The sequence below is a fragment of the Salmo trutta genome, chromosome 1, assembly GCF_901001165.1.
Source record: "Salmo trutta chromosome 1, fSalTru1.1, whole genome shotgun sequence".
Lineage (NCBI taxonomy): Eukaryota > Metazoa > Chordata > Actinopteri > Salmoniformes > Salmonidae > Salmo > Salmo trutta.
In genome coordinates, this window is record NC_042957.1 from 6,466,846 (window position 1) to 6,488,288 (window position 21,443).

Here is a 21,443-nt window from a genome sequence, read left to right on the forward strand (position 1 = left end):
ATCACATCCACACTGGCCTGTGTTTAGAGTTTTGTGTCAGGTCGACCTTTTGGATAAGCACATCGGCCTGTGTTTTGTGTTTTAGGTCAGATCGCCGTTTCGATAAGCACATCGGCCTGTGTTAGGGTTTTGTGTCAGGTCGACCTTTTGGATAAGCACACTGGCCTGTGTTTTGGGTCAGGTCGACCTTTTGGATAAGCACATTGGCCTGTGTTTAGGGTTTTGGGTCAGGTCGACCTTTTGGATAAGCACATTGGCCTGTGTTTTGGGTTTTGGGTCAGATCGACCTTTTGGATAAGCATTCCAGCTCGTTATGGCGGTTTAGTGATGAAGGGGACGGTATGATTTGTTCTTCTGCTCCATGTGATGGTTACTGAGACTTCACAATGTAGTGTGACGATTGGAGATGTGTAAGCAATAGCGAGAATTCCACCTAGCCTATCAGAGGGCAAGATGGAGCAATTACAATATTGTTTAAACTTATCAAATCCTCCACAAGCGTCTAGGGGTTGTTTCCGGACAGGGCCCATAAACCCTAACCCTAACCCTAACCCTAACCCTAACCCTGTGTGTGTGAACTCTGAACCCTAACCCTTAAGCCCTAAACCCTGAACCCTAACCCCTAAACTCTGACCCCTGAACTCTAACCCCTGAACCCTAAACCCCTGAACCCCTGTGTCTCTCTCTCCAGGTGGTCTGTGTTTGATCCATGGTGGCGTGCGTCTGTGTAGCTGTCGCTCCGGTTTCACAGGCCAGCGCTGTGAGATCAACATCAACGAGTGTGCCGGTAACCCCTGCACCAATGGGGGGACCTGCCTGGACCGCATCAACGACTACACCTGTGCCTGCCCCCCGGGGTACGCCGGCCGAAACTGTGACCGCGTCCTGGACGAGTGCTCCATGCACCCCTGTCTCAACAAAGGACTCTGCACCAGGGAAGGGGGGCTGGGGAAATCCCAAACCACCTGTATCTGTCCCACCGACTTCACTGGACCCCGCTGTCAGTTCGTTGCAGTGACCCTGCCAGTCGGTGGTGAGAGGATCAACGGAGAGAGCCAAGATGGCTTCCAGTGGGCGGCAGTTTCCCTGGCTGTAGGGCTGGTTGCGTTTCTGGTGCTGCTATGCATGGTGGGGCTGGCTCTAAGACACATCCACAGGCAGATGGGCAGGGACAGAGGAGACCGGGAGACCATGAACAACCTATCAGACGTACAGAAGGATAACCTTATCCCCGCCTCCCAGCTGAAGAACACCAATCAGAAGGTGCTACTGGAGGTGGACTGCGAATCAGAGAAGTCAAATTTTATCCACAAGAACTATCACTTGGACTATAGTAACGCAAAGTCAAAGGAGTTCAAGGATGATAAGTCGCAAGAGGATAAAAGACTAAATCACATCTACGACAAGTGTTTAGAAGAGAAAATACCGATGAGCGGAATGTACAGGTAAAAGAATGTACATGTTTCTATAAATTAAGGTTTCTATCTTGATCTACAAACATGGCGATATACCTTGAGACCTATGGCTAGGCTACTTATAGCGCTTGGTATCGTTGCTACACTAACACTCCAGGAAACTGTTTCCGTACATGTGTGAAAGGTGAAAGGTCATGCGTTCTGGATATTATTTCTATAGGCTGTAAGTCTGTTCTGTTTACTGTGAGAAGGAAAACGGTCTCATTCATTTTGTCAGTGGCAACAGGACCTGAATACAATGGTTTAAACCCTGCCACTACTCTCCCCACTGTAACGTAGACGCTGGGAGTCAAGAAACAGTTTAATATCACAAAGAACATGGAACGATACAACGTAGGAGTAGCGTCTAGATGTGAACAAACAGAAACAATACTGCCTGGGGAAGGAACCTAAGCGGGGTGTCAGATAAAGGGGAGGTAATGGAGTCTAGGTGACATCCCGGCAACATCGAACGCTGGAGGGAAGGAGCGGGAGTAGACGTGACAACCCCATACAGATGTCGGATCTTAATTTGATCACTCTTATGTTGCTGAGAATTGCAGGAAATGCAAACTTGTAGTCTTTTTGAGTTTGTTACTTCCACTTTGACATTTCAGACTTGAGTGACCCTAACAAAAAATGTATCAACCTCAACAAAAAAATGTCCAGTAATTATAATCCACATAATAATCCACATTTCCTGTCGCTGCAGGATTATTTTCCTGCTGTAGCAAACTTGCACAAATTAAGATCCTACATCTGTACCCATAGGAAATGTGGATTATTATGTGGAATGTGGATTATTATGTGGATTATAATTACTGGAAATTTATTTTGTTGAGGTTGATACATTTTTTGTTAGGGTGACTCAAGTCTGAAATGTCAAAGTGGAAGTGACAAACTCAAAAAGACTACAAGTTTGCATTTCCTGCAATTCTCAGCAACATAAGAGTGATCAAATTAAGATCTGACATACACACGTACACACACGTACACCTCCAGGTACACAGACACACACACACACACATGCCTCCACTCACACACACACACACTCTTGATCCGATCCCACACGGGACCCGAATGATCAACATCCAGGTCCGAAGCCCAACCATAACCCCCAATCCACCCACATGCACCCACAGCAAGCCCCTATACAGCAGGATCCTAATGAGTTCAAAATGCTATTTTAATCTCATAAAGACCACTAACAACAGACCCAACCAACAGGCTCCTTGGAAAAAGGCAGTAACTGTTAATTTGGTCGAAAATGAGTTAATGTCATTCTTGCAACATTAAATACAAGCTTAATCATGTGGACAAGTATCCTGCCTCTATTGCATTGTGTTTTGGAGAAATTGGGGGTCGTGTTAGCAGTAACTGTATAAAGTTACTGTAAAACCAAGGTAAATAAAAGCTGTTTTTCTCAGTTCCACGCTATGAGCAGTTACTAGTCAGAATACTGGGCATCGTTTACATTCGACTGTTGCTGAGCCATACTTCACCCCCATCAGTAGGCTACACACACGCACGCATACACACACACACACACGCATACACACACAGAGAGACAGACACAGTTTAGCCATATATACTTTTACTTTGTGTCGTTAAGGTAGGCTAACAGTGTGTGTTGACTTGTGTGTTTTGCAGTGAAAAGGAGGAGTGTAGGATATCAACGATATGTTCCCCTCGAGACTCTCAGATCTACCAGTCTGTCTTTGTTATAGGAGAAGAGAAGAGGGAGTGCGTCATAGCAACAGAGGTAAGACAAGAAAAATACAACAGCAACAAAAAATGTACTTATCTGAAGTATTTCATGTCACTCCTATAGTATCAATGATATTTATGGTTGGTGATGTTTCTTTTTTTTTTTTTTTTTTTTTACACATTGTACTACACATTATTTTACATAAAAATAAGCCAGGGCAAGATCCTGTAGGCCTATATAGCAGGGAATTCAGAAAGCATTCACACCCCTTGACATTTTCCACGTTTTGTTGTCTTACAGCCAGTCTTTTAAATGGATTACATTTAGATGTTGTGTCACTGGCCTGCACACAATACCCCTTAATGTCAAAGGGGAATTATGTTTTTCCAAATTAATATTTTTTTTTAAGATGAAACGTTTTAAGTCAGTAAGTATTCAACCTCTTTGCTATGGCAAGCCTAAATATGTTGAGGAGTAAACATTTGGTTAACAAGTCACATAAATTGCATGGACTGTGTGCAATATTGTTTAACATGATTTTTGAATGACTACCTCATCTCTGTACCCCACAAATACAATTATCTGTAAGGTTGAGCAGTGACCTTCAAAATACAGATTCAACCACAAAGACCAGGGAGGTTTTCCAATGTCACGCAAAGAAGGGGACGTATTGGTTGATGGGAAGAGAAAAAAAAGCAGACATTAAATATCACTTTGAGCATGGTGAAGTTATTAATTACACTTTGGATGGTGTATCAATACACCCAGTCACTACAAAGATACAGGCGTCCTTCCTAACTCAGTTGCCGGAGAGTAAGGAAACCGCTCAGGGATTTCACCATGAGGCCAGTGGTGACTTTAAAACAGTTACAGAGTTTAATGACTGTGATAGGGGAAAACTGAGGATGGATCAACAATATTGTAGATACTCCACAATACTAACCTAAATGACAGAGTGAAAAGAAGGAAGCCTGTTCAGAATACAAATATTCCAAAACCTGCATCATATTTGCAACAAGGCACTAAGGAATACTGCAAAAAATGTGGCAAAGCAATTAACTTTTTGTCCTGAATACAAAGTGTTATGTTTGGGGCAAATCCAATAGAACACATTACTGAGTAACAATATCTATATTTTCAAGCATAGTGGGGGCTGCCTCATGTTATGGGTTTGCTTGTAATCGTTAAGGATTGGGGAGTTTTTCAGGATAAAAAAAAACCTAATGCCACAGGAAAAATCCTAATGGAAAACCTGGTTCACTCTGCTTTCCACCAGACACTACGAGATTAACTTGGCCACTCAGGAACATTCACTGTCTTCTTGGTAAGCAACTCCACTGTAGATTTGACCTTGTGTTTTAGGTTATTGTCCTGCTGTCAGGTGAATTAAAGTTAAAATTAAAGACTTAAATCTACTTGAAAATCTATGGCAAGACCTGAAAATTGTTGTCAAGCAATCAACAACCAATTTGACAGAGCTTGAAGAATTTTGAAAAGAATAACGGGCAAATATTTCTGTATTTACTTTTTTCTTCTTCAAAAAGCATGTTTTCACTTTGTAATTGTGGGGTATTGTGTGTAGATGGGTGAGATTTTCAGGTTTTTTAAACCCTTATTTTACCAGGTAAGTTGACTGAGAACGTATTCTCATTTACAGCAACGACCTGGGGAATAGTTACAGGGGAGAGGAGGGGGATGAATGAGCCAATTGGAAGCTGGGGATGATTAGGTGGCCGTGATGGTATGAGGGTCAGATTGGGAATTTATCCAGGACACCGGGGTTAACACCCCTACTCTTACGATAAGTGCCATGGGATATTTAGTGACCACAGAGAGTCAGGACACCCGTTTAACGTCACATCCGAAAGACGGCACCCTACAGTGACAAAAAAAAATCCCAATTTAATCCATTTTGAATTCAGGCTGTAACACAAAATGTGGAATAAGTCAAGGGGTATGAATACTTTCTGATGGGACTGTCTGCCAAGTCAGTATAGATGGAGTAATCTTATAATGCTCTCTCTAAACTAGAAAATCACTATTCTTCAAACTGATAATTTGATGGTCTAAGAAGGGGATACGTTTTTGTTCAAGTACAGGAATATGGTTTTGATACCTTTTAAGCTTTACTGTGTCTCTCAAACCCTATGTCTTAAAGGCCCAGTGCAGTCAAAAAACGTGATTTCTCTATGTTGTATGTATATTTCCACACTATGAGTTTGGAATAATGCTGTGAAATTGTGAAAATTATGATACTACTCTTTGAGTGGAAAAAGCGCTTTGAAAAGACCGCCTAAAATTTCTGCTTGTTTCAGTGGGATGAAGTTTTGGCCTGCCTGGTGACATCACCAGGCAGTGAACTAGTTAATAGATCAATAAGATTTAAAAAAAAGTTCCAAACCTCTCTGCCAATAAGAGCTCATTTCTAGTTTTTTTTTTCTGTTTCCACTCAGACCACTCCCAGGCAACTCTAGCTAAGTTCTTGCTTGAGAAATTTCCCTTCGCCAAGAAGCTATTTTTTATTTAGTTTTAACGCATTTTAATTGAAAACAATCACAGTAAGGTACTTAATTATTACACAGAAATGATTTGATATTGAGATAAAAATGGCAGCATGTTGGACTTTTAACACCGAGGTGCTGAGTGGAATTGAGGGAGGATGTTGCCAAGCAAAACCCAATGGCGATAGTATATCAGCAAGAATAGCTTACATAACTTTTGTGATTGGTTTATATGAGTGTTATTATCTTGGGATATGTGTGCAGTTTCCCAGTTCATAGCGAAAATGGGAATGACGGCTCACTGTTTTCCCCAGTCCTCGCTGCTTACCTCTAATCTGTTCTTCTCTTCCTCCCAGGTGTAAAGCTGTGTGAGGTAGAAAAAGCGAGGGAGCAAGAACGCGGAGGAGAAAGGCAATCGAAGGCAGAAAATATTTTTCTGGATTGTTTACACAAAAACCTGAGGAGAGACTGAAGACCTGTTTTCTGACGTCCCTGCTGCTCTGGAGCACTAGAGAGAAGGGACCATAGAGAAAAACAGAGAGACAGAGAGGAGAGCGGAATCTCTCCTCTGTGAAAAATGAAAAAATGAACACTCTAGATTGAACTTTACTGAACTTTAACATTGACCAAGTGTTTGTATAAAAAACATGTACAGTTCACAGTCATGGACCTATTAACTTCTGGGAACAAATGGTTAAATGAACTGTTAAATGAACTGTTAAATGAACTGACTGAACTGCACTGGGTGTGGAGGGGACTGGTGGAGTGTCGTCATTAAGCAAAACAATGAACCTGAACTGAACTCATCTGTCCTTGGCAGCGATTGGAGGAGAGAGTAGGTAAAACAGGGAAAATGTCCGTAGCTCGTAGTTGAACCCTGAGCACTCAGTTGACCCTTGACTTATCTCCAGGGATAATCATGGTGACTAACGACAGCCAACTAATCAAAATGGAGGTGCCTGAGATTCGACTGATCTTTAACCCTTAGCCAGCATCATTGACCAGCTATGGGTGGAGCTAACTCAATGAAACTCACCCACTGACCGCCACGACCGACCAGCAGTCGAAACCACAACAAACACACTGAGAACGATGAATGTCTGACTGAACAAACAAACAAACAAACAAACAAATGTCTCATCGTTCAATCTCTAGAAACAAAATACCTGGTTGGACTTTTCCGGACTTTTCCATTTCATGCAAAATGGTGAAAAGATTGTATGTCCAAAATTACTAGAAGCCTAAAAGAGTGTGTTTGGATGCTAAAAACAAAGCCCTTGTCTCTTCATGGAGCATTTGACCTACAAAAATAAAAACAGAGGTGGAAAATCCACTTTTTTAATCAGCAGTAATGTGGAGGTAGGGTGCACTAAATAGGGTATAAACATTTAAGACGCAACAAATAAATCACAGAAGCGCAATACTCAGTTCTGTGCCAGCAGTAGTCCAAGAAAACAGGAAGGAAACTGACGGACAAGTTTATATTTACCACAATCTGCGTCCCAAATGGCACTCTATTCCCTATATAGTGCACTACTTTTGACCAGAGCCTTGGTCAAAAGTAGTGCACTAAGTAGGGACTTATGGTGTAATTTGGGACATAGACAATAACAGCCCTGAAATAAAGAGACACAAAAGGATTCATAAAAGACACTGTCATACCACTGCCTGCCTATAATGACTTTCTGAAATTACAGAACCAATAATGTACATTTTTTTAAATTGTGATTATTTCCAGAGTTTAATTTAAATATTGATGAATGCTACAACTGCTCTTTATATGTTTTATAATATTATTTTGTATATAAGGACCAAACTTCTGAAGAATAAAACACTTTAATTCCTTGTTAATATTTTGATGCCAGTGAATGAAAAGTGAGATTATTTTATGTGGTGTTTTTTAATAATGAAGAAAATATTACTGATGCTTTGTTGTTTCTTCTATTGTTTTTCACCAAAGTGATTATACATTTTAAAGGGAGCGGTAGAACCACAGAGATCCTATTACAAGACATATTACATTCCATTTCTAATATGTAACTCTATGGATAGAACGACCAAAACTGTTAGACTTGACCATACACAAAACCTACATTCTCTAACTCATCTAAAACACACAGTCAACAACCTTACCAAACGTGACAACAACTAAACGCTGAGTCTATAAAATAACTTACCTAGATATGGAGCTGGCTGTATACAGTAACTTAACCAGATATGGAGCTGGCTGTATACAGTAACTTAACCAGATATGGAGCTGGCTGTATACAGTAACTTAACCAGATATGGAGCTGGCTGTATACAGTAACTTAACCAGATATGGAGCTGGCTGTATACAGTAACTTAACCAGATATGGAGCTGGCTGTATACAGTAACTTAACCAGATATGGAGCTGGCTAAATACAGTAACTTAACCAGATATGGAGCTGGCTATATACAGTAACTTAACCAGATATGGAGCTGGCTATATACAGTAACTTAACCAGATATGGAGCTGGCTATATACAGTAACTTAACCAGATATGGAGCTGGCTATTTACAGTAACTTAACCAGATATGGAGCTGGCTATATACAGTAACTTATCTAGATATGGAGCTGGCTATTTACAGTAACTTATCTAGATATGGAGCTGGCTATTTACAGTAACTTAACCAGATATGGAGCTGGCTATATACAGTAACTTATCTAGTTATGGAGCTGGCTATATACAGTAACCTAACCAGATATGGAGCTGGCTATATACAGTAACTTATCTAGATATGGAGCTGGCTATATACAGTAACTTATCTAGATATGGAGCTGGCTATATACAGTAACCTAACCAGATATGGAGCTGGCTACATACAGTAACTTAACCAGATATGGAGCTGGCTATATACAGTAACTTATCTAGATATGGAGCTGGCTGTATACAGTAACTTAACCAGATATGGAGCTGGCTATATACAGTAACTTAACCAGATATGGAGCTGGCTATATACAGTAACTTAACCAGATATGGAGCTGGCTATATACAGTAACTTAACCAGATATGGAGCTGGCTATTTACAGTAACTTAACCAGATATGGAGCTGGCTATATACAGTAACTTATCTAGATATGGAGCTGGCTATTTACAGTAACTTATCTAGATATGGAGCTGGCTATTTACAGTAACTTAACCAGATATGGAGCTGGCTATATACAGTAACTTATCTAGTTATGGAGCTGGCTATATACAGTAACCTAACCAGATATGGAGCTGGCTATATACAGTAACTTATCTAGATATGGAGCTGGCTATATACAGTAACTTATCTAGATATGGAGCTGGCTATATACAGTAACCTAACCAGATATGGAGCTGGCTACATACAGTAACTTAACCAGATATGGAGCTGGCTATATACAGTAACTTATCTAGATATGGAGCTGGCTATATACAGTAACCTAACCAGACATGGAGCTGGCTATTTACAGTAACTTAACCAGATATGGAGCTGGCTATATACATTAACTTATCTAGTTATGGAGCTGGCTATTTACAGTAACGTAACCAGATATGGAGCTGGCTATATACAGTAACTTAACAAGATATGGAGCTGGCTATATACATTAACTTATCTACTTATGGAGCTGGCTATATACAGTAACTTATCTAGATATGGAGCTGGCTATATACAGTAACTTATCTAGATATGGAGCTGGCTATTTACAGTATCTTAACCAGATATGGAGCTGGCTATATACAGTAACTTATCTAGATATGGAGCTGGCTATATACAGTAACTTAACCAGATATGGAGCTGGCTATATACAGTAACTTAACCAGATATGGAGCTGGCTATTTACAGTAACTTAACCAGATATGGAGCTGGCTATATACAGTAACTTATCTAGATATGGAGCTGGCTATTTACAGTAGCTTATCTAGATATGGAGCTGGCTATTTACAGTAACTTAACCAGATATGGAGCTGGCTATATACATTAACTTATCTAGTTATGGAGCTGGCTATATACAGTAACCTAACCAGATATGGATCTGGCTATATACAGTAACTTATCTAGATATGGAGCTGGATACATACAGTAACCTAACCAGATATGGAGCTGGCTATATACAGTAACCTAACCAGATATGGAGCTGGCTATATACAGTAACTTATCTAGATATGGAGCTGGCTATTTACAGTAACTTAACCAGATATGGAGCTGGTTATATACAGTAACTTAACCAGATATGGAGCTGGCTATATAAAACCCCCCTCAGGCTCCCCCAACCCCACACCCTAGACAAGTACACATACACAAGCTGCTCCACCTGACCCCTCCCTCCTCTCTCTTTTGTTTCCTTAATTGGCTTGAGATTCAAGTCTGTTTCCACGGTTACCCCCTCGAGCTGGCAATGGTGAAACAAAAACAGCCGAGGGGCTGAGAAGACCCCCTTACACCACGCCTCCACACACACACACCCTCCCTAAGAGAGAGAGAGAGCTCAGCCGAACACACACACACACACACACACACACACACACACACACACACACACACACACACACACACACACACACACACCCTCCCTAAGAGAGAGAGCTCAGCCGAACACACACACACACACACACACACACACACACACACACACACACACACACACACACACACACACACACACACACACACACACACACACACACACACACACACACACACACACACACACACCCTCCCTAACAAAGAGCTCAGCCAAGCAGATGCCGCGGTTTGCGGGGTGAGACCCTGCTCTGCCATAAAAACAGTGGCATATGCCAAGCCTCTTGCCCTGCATGCACTTCGCAACACACACACACACACACACACACACACACACACACACACACACACACACACACACACACACAGAGCAGACTAGACCACAGAGTCCATTAAAACACACACACTTTCAGGCAGCCATAGGCCACCGACTCCCCATCCACCTCACACACACACACACACACACACACACACACACACACACACACACACACACACACACACACACACACACACACACACACACACACACAGACACACACACACACACACACACACACACACAGACACACCCACACACACACACACACGTCCTAAAACAAGCCCTTCATGTAGAAGGCCTGGTTTTGGGGCTGTGAATGTGTTTAGGGAGGGGGAGCAGCCCAGATGGAAGGCAGTAGGTTAAGTTCGCTATAAAGAGAAATATCATTAAAAAATCCCCCTGCCTTGCCTTGGGCACTACGTCAAAAAACTTTATGGACCTGTCAGAGTGCACAATCTGGCTCCTCTGTGGGGCTCACGCCTGGTATTGCCTGGGTCTCACATGCGCACACAAACACACACACACACACACTCTCACACACACATATACACAGGAACCCGTGGAGGAACATCAGGAGAAGCCCAGAGGTCACCACTTATAGGTCAGGGGTCAGAGGTTACCGGTGATCCCAGAGAGAGGTTACACCTTATAGGTCCGGGGTCTGAGGTTACCGGTGATCCCAGAGAGAGGTTACACCTTATAGGTCAGGGGTCAGAGGTTAAAGGTGATCCCAGAGAGAGGTTACACCTTATAGGTCAGGGGTCAGAGGTTACCGGTGATCCCAGAGAGAGGTTACACCTTATAGGTCAGGGGTCAGAGGTTAAAGGTGATCCCAGAGAGAGGTTACACCTTATAGGTCAGGGGTCAGAGGTTACCGGTGATCCCAGAGAGAGGTTACACCTTATAGGTCAGGGGTCAGAGGTTAAAGGTGATCCCAGAGAGAGGTTACACCTTATAGGTCAGGGGTCAGAGGTTAAAGGTGATCCCAGAGAGAGGTTACACCTTATAGGTCAGGGGTCAGAGATTACCGGTGATCCCAGAAAGAGGTTAAACCTTATAGCTTGCTATCCCGCATTGTGCCAAATGTTTGCAAACATAGAATGCATCCCAAATGGCACCCTATTCCCTATTTAGCGCACTACGTTTGACCATGGCCCGTTGAAAGTAGTGCACTATTTAGGGAACAGGGTGCCATTTGGGATGTAATCATAATCTTAGCCTGAGGTAAATGGCCAGAGAAGAGATTAACATTCAAAGGTTAATTGACTTCATCAAATCAACTCGAGTGTCTGTGAATCGAGAGTCTGGGAGAGAAAAATCGGCCTCACCTTTCAAGCAAGTCAAGAGGTTGGGACGTTGAGAGAGTGAAGTTGGCCTCCTCTCCTCATGCGACAGCTCATTCAGCTGCCTAACGTCATCCTTCAGAGACTTTGAGATCCGTATTCATATAACTTGGATTAACTCATGCAGTCTCTCATTATAAATCATGTTCAGATTTTGTCAATGGGAGATTTGTAGGAAAAGTACAGATGAATAGATCTCGAGGTAGTTCATATTTGGCCCTGAATGGATAGTAACGGTACAGCTGTAACGGTACAGCTGAATGGATAGTAACGGTACAGCTGAATGGATAGTAACGGTACAGCTGAATGGATAGTAACGGTACAGCTGAATGGATAGTAACGGCACAGCTGAATGGATAGTAACGGTACAGCTGAATGGATAGTAACGGTACAGCTGAATGGATAGTAACGGTACAGCTGAATGAATAGTAACGGTACAGCTGAATGAATAGTAACGGTACAGCTGAATGGATAGTAACGGTACAGCTGAATGGATGGTAACGGTACAGCTGTAACGGTACAGCTGAATGGATAGTAACGGTACAGCTGTAACGGTACAGCTGAATGGATAGTAACGGCACAGCTGAATGGATAGTAACGGTACAGCTGAATGGATAGTAACGGTACAGCTGAATGGATAGTAACGGTACAGCTGAATGGATGGTAACGGTACAGCTGAATGGATAGTAACGGTACAGCTGAATGGATAGTAACGGTACAGCTGAATGGATAGTAACGGTACAGCTGTAACGGTACAGCTGAATGGATAGTAACGGTACAGCTGAATGGATAGTAACGGTACAGCTGAATGGATGGTAACGGTACAGCTGTAATGGTACAGCTGAATGGATAGTAACGGTACAGCTGAATGGATAGTAACGGTACAGCTGAATGGATAGTAACGGTACAGCTGAATGGATAGTAACGGTACAGCTGTAACGGTACAGCTGAATGGATGGTAACGGTACAGCTGAATGGATAGTAACGGCACAGCTGAATGGATGGTAACGGTACAGCTGAATGGATAGTAACGGTACAGCTGAATGGATAGTAACGGTACAGCTGAATGGATAGTAACGGTACAGCTGAATGGATGGTAACGGTACAGCTGAATGGATAGTAACGGTACAGCTGAATGGATAGTAACGGTACAGCTGAATGGATAGTAACGGTACAGCTGTAACGGTACAGCTGAATGGATGGTAACGGTACAGCTGAATGGATGGTAACGGTACAGCTGAATGGATAGTAACGGTACAGCTGTATGGATGGTAACGGTACAGCTGTAACGGTACAGCTGAATGGATAGTAACGGTACAGCTGTATGGATGGTAACGGTACAGCTGTAACGGTACAGCTGAATGGATAGTAACGGTACAGCTGAATGGATGGTAACGGTACAGCTGAATGGATGGTAACGGTACAGCTGTAATGGATAGTAACGGTACAGCTGTAACGGTACAGCTGAATGGATAGTAACGGTACAGCTGAATGGATAGTAACGGTACAGCTGAATGGATAGTAACGATACAGCTGTAACGGTACAGCTGAATGGATAGTAACGGTACAGCTGTAACGGTACAGCTGAATGGATAGTAACGGTACAGCTGTAACGGTACAGCTGAATGGATAGTAACGGCACAGCTGAATGGATAGTAACGGTACAGCTGAATGGATAGTAACGGTACAGCTGAATGGATAGTAACGGTACAGCTGTAACGGTACAGCTGAATGGATAGTAACGGTACAGCTGAATGGATAGTAACGGTACAGCTGAATGGATGGTAACGGTACAGCTGAATGGATAGTAACGGTACAGCTGAATGGATGGTAACGGTACAGCTGAATGGATAGTAACGGTACAGCTGAATGGATAGTAACGGTACAGCTGAATGGATAGTAACGGCACCCTCTTCGGGGACCCCCAGGCTTTTAACTATTCCACGGCTATCACACCTGATTCAGATTGTCAACGAATCATCAAGCCCGTGACTAGGTGAGTTAGTTCAGGACTACAACAGAATTGTGAAACGTCTGGCAGGGGAGAGGATTTTGAGAACCACTGATCTAGAGAGTAGGGTGTCATTGGAGAGGCAGACATCCTGTTGACGTGTGTGAAAAGAGGATGGACTGGAAGCAGCCTGGATCACCAGGTGTAGAGAGGGATGTTTCCCCGGCCGGACCGAGAGGAAAAACTCCTATCACAGCCGTTAGTCATCTGGTAAAACCTTCCACTGTTACTGCTCACACACAGCGTTCTACCTGTTACCCTGACAACTGCACGCCCGCACCGAGGGACTGTGGAACCCTCTCTCCTCTCACACACGGACTTACTCACACACACGCAACACATTCTCATAGACACACTTACAGTACATACAGTATGCACACACGCAACACATTCTCATAGACACACTTACAGTACATACAGTATGCGCACACCTAAACACATTCTCATAGATACACTTACAGTACATACAGTATGCACACACACCTAAACACATTCTCATAGACACACTTACAGTACATACACTATGCACACACACCTAAACACTTTTTCTCGCTCTCATATGCACGCTCGAACACTCAGGTACACACATACACACACACATACACACAGTACACACAGTACACACACATACACACACACAGTACACACATTCACACACACACAGTACACACAGTACACACACACACAGTACACACAGTACACACAGTACACACACACACACAGTACACACAGTACACACAGTACACACACATACACACACACAGTACACACAGTACACACAGTACACACACACAGTACACAGTCACAGTGTACTAAAAGGGCTTGGCCTCTGGCCTCTGGCCTCTGGCCTCTGGGTCTCCATAATGTGGCCAAACATTCTCATTGTATTATAATCACAGCATCCTGTTTGTGACCTAGTGACATCACTTCCTACTTCCTGCCTGATTAAAACAAATGCAGAACATGCCGGCGGAGGCCAATCGCTTTTCTCACGCATCTCTCCCTGAGATTGCAAATCTGAATTCCAAATGGCTCCATATTGACTTATATAGCGCACAGGTCTCTGGTCAATAGTAGTGCGCTATATAGGGAATAGGGCTCTGGTCTAAAGTAGTGTACTATTTAGGGAATAGGGCTCTGGTCTATAGTAGTGTACTATATAGAGAAAAGGGCCCTGGTCTATAGTAGTGCACTATATAGGGAATAGGGTCCCATAGGGCTCTGGTCAATAGTAGTGCACTATATAGGAAATAGGGCTCTGGTCTAAAGTAGTGCACTATATAGGGAATAGGGCTCTGGTCTAAAGTAGTGCACTATATAGGGAATAGGGTCCCATAGGGCTCTGGTCAATAGTAGTGCGCTATATAGGGAATAGGGCTCTGGTCTAAAGTAGTGAGCTATATAGGGAATAGGGCTCTGGTCTATAGTAGTGCACTATATAGGGAATAGGGCTCTGGTCTAAAGTAGTGAGCTATATAGGGAATAGGGCTCTGGTCTATAGTAGTGCACTATATAGGAAATAGGGCTCTGGTCTATAGTAGTGCACTATATAGGGAATAGGGCTCTGGTCTATAGTAGTGAGCTATATAGGGAATAGGGCTCTGGTCTATAGTAGTGCACTATATAGGGAATAGGGCTCTGGTCTAAAGTAGTGCACTATATAGGGAATAGGGCTCTGGTCTATAGTAGTGCACTATATAGGGAATAGGGCTCTGGTCTATAGTAGTGCACTATATAGGGAATAGGGCTCTGGTCTAAAGTAGTGCACTATATAGGGAATAGGGTGCTATTTGGAACGTAGTCCTGTGATTTGCGGTCAGCCACTTCTGGCGTTGCGTGGTGGAAGCATGGGCTTTTCAGGAAACGACGGCCACACAAATACGGGACAGGGAAACAAACATTCCTAATCAACTCGATTTATTCTGTTAAGGGAAATCAGGGCAATCTCTGTGTTGATGTCATTGGTTGGGAATGAGGAAACATGGTTTCTGACTATCTGCTGTTCAATCTCTTTATGTAACCCTAAATATGTGGCATGTCATATTCTCAAGAGATCCCCAAACATGGATTGAAATTCCGTTGGCAATATTGTCTTACTCATTGAAGGAATTCTGTTTATACAGTCATAAAACAATGGTTTACAGAACAGCGGTTTTCACAAGCCGTACAAAAGCCAAGTAACAAACCACCAACACAGAACAATAAGGCAAATAAAAAGTTTGGACAAAGGCACAAAGACATGTAATGGTATGAATGAAAGAAAAACACTAATCATTCTGCAAATATCAAACATAAATACATAGAAATGTCTCACAGTGCAATGCAGTGTGTTGCCCATGTCTCACAGTGCAGTGCAGTGTGTTGCCCATGTCTCACAGTGCAGTGCAGTGTGTTGCCCATGTCTCACAGTGCAGTGCAGTGTGTTGCCCATGTCTCACAGTGCAGTGCAGTGTGTTGCCCATTTCTCACAGTGCAGTGTGTTGCCCATGTCTCACAGTGCAGTGTGTTGCCCATTTCTCACAGTGCAGTGTGTTGCCCATTTCTCACAGTGCAGTGTGTTGCCAACGTCTCACAGTGCAGTGTGTTGCCCATGTCTCACAGTGCAGTGCAGTGTGTTGCCCATGTCTCACAGTGCAGTGTGTTGCCCATGTCTCACAGTGCAGTGCAGTGTGTTGCCCATGTCTCACAGTGCAGTGCAGTGTGTTGCCCATGTCTCACAGTGCAGTGCAGTGTGTTGCCCATGTCTCACAGTGCAGTGCAGTGTGTTGCCCATTTCTCACAGTGCAGTGTGTTGCCCATGTCTCACAGTGCAGTGTGTTGCCCATTTCTCACAGTGCAGTGTGTTGCCCATTTCTCACAGTGCAGTGTGTTGCCAACGTCTCACAGTGCAGTGTGTTGCCCATGTCTCACAGTGCAGTGCAGTGTGTTGCCCATGTCTCACAGTGCAGTGTGTTGCCCATGTCTCACAGTGCAGTGCAGTGTGTTGCCCATGTCTCACAGTGCAGTGCAGTGTGTTGCCCATGTCTCACAGTGCAGTGTGTTGCCCATTTCTCACAGTGCAGTGTGTTGCCCATTTCTCACAGTGCAGTGTGTTGCCCATTTCTCACAGTGCAGTGTGTTGCCAACGTCTCACAGTGCAGTGTGTTGCCCATTGAGTGCTACAGTCAGAGCATTCTTCTCCTGGGCAGCTGGGCCCTGATTCCGACCCGAGTTAAGTTGCATACAAAGGGAATGTAGCGGAGCGCAGAACAAGCTGTAACAGTTTGAACCCGACACATGGCGTAAATACTTGGCCATGTCATCACATAGTTCCATGGTTAGTGCAGGAAATAGACAAGGGTATAGCCTACTATTGTACACTATTCTCCATATTATAATTCCATGTACACTAATCTTCCAACATTACCATGGGTTAAAGAACTGAATGTGGCAATTTTCTGAATGAATAAAACCGATGTATTTTTGATTCATCAATATATTTTGTGTTTAAAGGCTCTCCAAAATGTTTTTTTTTTAATGATTCATACATACTTTCATAACCCAAAAATGTGCCTAAATAATCTACAAAATCTGAGTATTTTTTTAATCCAACAGTTGGTGTTGAAACATATATTTAGAATATACATATATTTAAATGTCTTTCTTTAATGGATCCCTATTTTCTGAACCCGTGTTCTCTCTCGATGTATTTTAGTCTGTCGACAAAATTTGAATTAAAGGTACACGGTATTTAAAGGGATAGCTTAAGATAAATGTACTGAAAACCATATTCAATGAAAACTCCACGAGAAAATCTGTTGGCCAACAAGTGGGAGGGTTTTCAGCTGTTGAATTACATTTATTCAGCGCTCGCAAGAGAATCACGCCTGCAAAACTCGTTATGCACCAGCATAAGATAAGTCTAAATACCAACTACTGAGAAATGCGTAGGAAAGGAGGGCATGAGAAAGGTGTAGTTTCCTAAATCGGAATCGGGCCCAAGTGCATACAGCTGGCCTTCCTAATCTGTGGTTATAGTTCCACTAATTAACACTAGGTGTCAGTAAAACGCTCCCTGACCGTCAGTCACTGTAGCCAGAACCGTCAAGCAACTCTGTTGTGCACAGGTGATGAACTTATTCCTTATGGTTCAGTCTTGTTTTCTATCAAGAAACAGAAAAGGCATATAAATCCTATTTTTTCAATAATCTTAAAGTTGGGTTTTACATCATTGAGGAGAGATCAAGCAAAGTCATGTCACTATTTCAGATCTTTATCTCTGAAATGGACCGAATAATAAACAACCAGTCACATTACAGAGCTGAGACTATTACTGAGAAACACTGCACCATACCAGGGATACGACAGGTGAGGCCGTCTGAGTCCTAACGAGAAACATCATACCAGGGATACAACAGGTGAGGCCGTCTGAGTCCTAACGAGAAACATCATACCAGGGATACAACAGGTGAGGCCGTCTGAGTCCTAACGAGAAACACCATACCAGGGATACAACAGGTGAGACCCTCTGAGTCCTAACGAGAAACACCATACCAGGGATACAACAGGTGAGACCCTCTGAGTCCTAACGAGAAACACCATACCAGGGATACAACAGGTGAGGCCGTCTGAGTCCTAACGAGAAACACCATACCAGGGATACAACAGGTGAGGCCCTCTGAATCCTAACGAGAAACACCATACCAGGGATACAACAGGTGAGGCCGTCTGAATCCTAACGAGAAACACCATACCAGGGATACAACAGGTGAGGCCGTCTGAATCCTAACGAGAAACACCATACCAGGGATACAACAGGTGAGACCCTCTGAGTCCTAACGAGAAACACCATACCAGGGATACAACAGGTGAGGCCGTCTGAATCCTAACGAGAAACACCATACCAGGGATACAACAGGTGAGGCCGTCTGAATCCTAACGAGAAACACCATACCAGGGATACAACAGGTGAGGCCGTCTGAGTCCTAACGAGAAACACCATACCAGGGATACAACAGGTGAGGCCGTCTGAATCCTACGAGAAACACCATACCAGGTGAGTTTTGTATTTCTATTTATTATGGATCCCCATTAGTTCCTGCCAAAGCATCAGCTACTCTTCCTGGGGTCTGGCAGAAGTAAGGCAGTTTATACAATTGTAAAAACATTACAAAACATGAATTACAGAATGCACAACACACTGTGTGCCCTCAGGCCCCTACTCCACCACTACCACATATCCACAACACATAATTCATGTGTATGTGTGTATAGCACGTATGTTATCATGTGTCTGTGCCTATGTTTGTGTTACTTCAGAGTCCCCGCTGTTACATAAGGTGTATTTTTACCATGCTTTTCAAATCTGATTCTACTGCTTGCATCAGTTACCTGATGTGGAATAGAGTCATGGATCTATGTATCTATGTAGGACTATGCGTCTCCCATAGTCTGTTCTTGACTTGGGGATTGTGAAGAGACCTCTGGTGACATGTCTTGTGGGGTATGCATGGGTGTCTGAGCTGTGTGCCAGTAATTAAGACAGAAAGCTCGGTGCATTCAACATGTCAATAGCTCTCACAAATACAAGTAGAGAGGAAGTCAATCTCTCTTCCACTTTGAGCCAGGAGAGATTGACATGCATGTCATTAATGTTAACTCTCCGTGTACTTTTAAGGGCCAGCCGTGCTGCCCTGTTCTGAGCCAACCGTGCTGCCCTGTTCTGAGCCAGCCGTGCTGCCCTGTTCTGAGCCAACTGCAATTGTCCTAAGTCCCTCTTTATGGTTCCTGACCACACGACTGAACAGTAGTCCAGGTGCGACAAAACTAGGGCCTGTAGGTCCTGCCTTGTTGATAGTGCTGTTAAGAAGGTAGAGCAGTGCTTTATTATGGACAGACTTCTCCCCATCTTAGCTACTGTTGAATCATTATGTTTTGACCATGACAGTTTACCAACCAGGGTAACTCCAAGCAGTTTAGTCACATCAACTTGTTCAATTTGCACATTATTCATTATGAGATGTAGTTGAGGTTTAGTGAATGATTTGTCCCAAATACAATGCTTTTAGTTTAGGAAATATTTATGACTGACTTATTCCTTGTTACCCATTCCAAAACTAACTGGAGCTCTTTGTTGAGTGTTGCAGTCATTTCAGTCACTGTAGTAGCTGTATATAGTGTTGAGTCATCCGCATACATAGACAGCAAGGGGCCTAAACAGCTACCCTGGGGAATTCCTGCTCCTACTTGGATTATGTTGTTGGAGAGGCTTCCATTAAAGAACACCCTCTGTGTTCTGTTAGACAAGTAAGTCTTTATCCACATTATAGCAGGGGGAGTAAAGCCATAACACATCAGTTTTTCCAGCTGCAGACTATGATCAATAATGTTAAAAGCTGCACTGAAGTATAACAAGACAGCCCCAACAATCATTTTATCATCAGTTTCTCTCAGCCAATCATCAGTCATTTGTGTAAGTGCTGTGCTTGTTGAGTGTCCTTCTCTATGCGTGCTGAAAGTCTGTTGTCAATTTGTTTACTGTGAAATAGCATTGTATCTGGTTTACTAATGGTTGGTAACAGGCTGATTGGTTGACTTGATTTGAGCCAGTAAAGGGGGCTTTACTATTCTTGGGTAGCGGAATGACCTCAATAATTTTTTCACCTCTTCCACACTGACTTTACGGAATTCAAAATTACAATTCTTGTCTTTCATAATTTGGTCAGATATACTTGGATGTGTAGTGTCAGCGTTTGTTGCTGGCATGTCATCCCTAAGTTTGCTTATCTTGCCAATGAAAAACGAATTAAAGTAGTTGGCAATGTCAGTGAGTTGAGGCCATCTGGATCCTATGCCACTTGGTGCTGTCCTACCTACCCAAGACCGTGAAGCAGCAAGGAATGTTTTGGTCAGACCAGACCCCTAAACGAGACAGCAACTGTTGTCTTTTAAAAAAATACTATGGAGAAATCCCATACTGTTCAGGGATGTGCATGTGAGGTAGGGTCCACCTGGATTCGTGCCCACTTTTGGTCCTATACCCCCTACATTGCTCTGCTCTGTCCCACTGACCCCTGACCTTGACCCAGGACAGATCCTAAAGGAGACAGCAATCGTAGCCTTTCCTGGTTTAGAGTGGTCAAGTGTTGCTTGACTTTGCTCTTAAAGTGGGCCAGCAGTAGGGAATGCTTTATGTGCATACGTCAGCGTTGCAGATTACAATATGTTACAAATCTCCAATGACTGATAAACATTGAAATAGGCCTACCAATGGGAATTGTTCTAACCAGGGCTTGATGACCTCAAGGTACCTTGTGTTGCTTTGGTTAACCTTTCCAAGTCATGAGTAACAGTGTATTCTGCTGACAAGAGAAACTCACTCTCTCTCTCTGCCATGTGTCTCTCTGTCCTTCAGCTTTCAGGTTTACATCAGTGTTCCTGGCCCTTATCAACTTAACTGAATAACAACACTATAGTGGGATTAAGAGGGAGAAATTCACAGTGCATTCAGAAAGTATTCAGACCCCTTCCCCTTTTCCACATTTTGCTACGTTACAGCATTATTCTAAAATGGATTAAATACATTTGTTCCCCTCTTCATTCTACACACAAT

General features: G+C 43.1%; 1 protein-coding gene across 1 annotated transcript in view; it reads left to right on the forward strand.

Annotated features, from left to right (window-relative positions):
- Nucleotides 1-7,588, forward strand: part of LOC115154345 (delta-like 4 (Drosophila)) — a gene marked incomplete in the record, with an annotated part of 15,525 nt that extends 7,937 nt beyond the window's left edge. Inside the window, 3 exon segments of the mRNA XM_029700532.1 lie at nucleotides 692-1,445; nucleotides 3,105-3,216; nucleotides 6,020-7,588. Coding sequence (XP_029556392.1) covers nucleotides 692-1,445; nucleotides 3,105-3,216; nucleotides 6,020-6,025 — 872 coding nt within the window.
- Nucleotides 7,589-21,443: the final 13,855 nt, after the last annotated feature.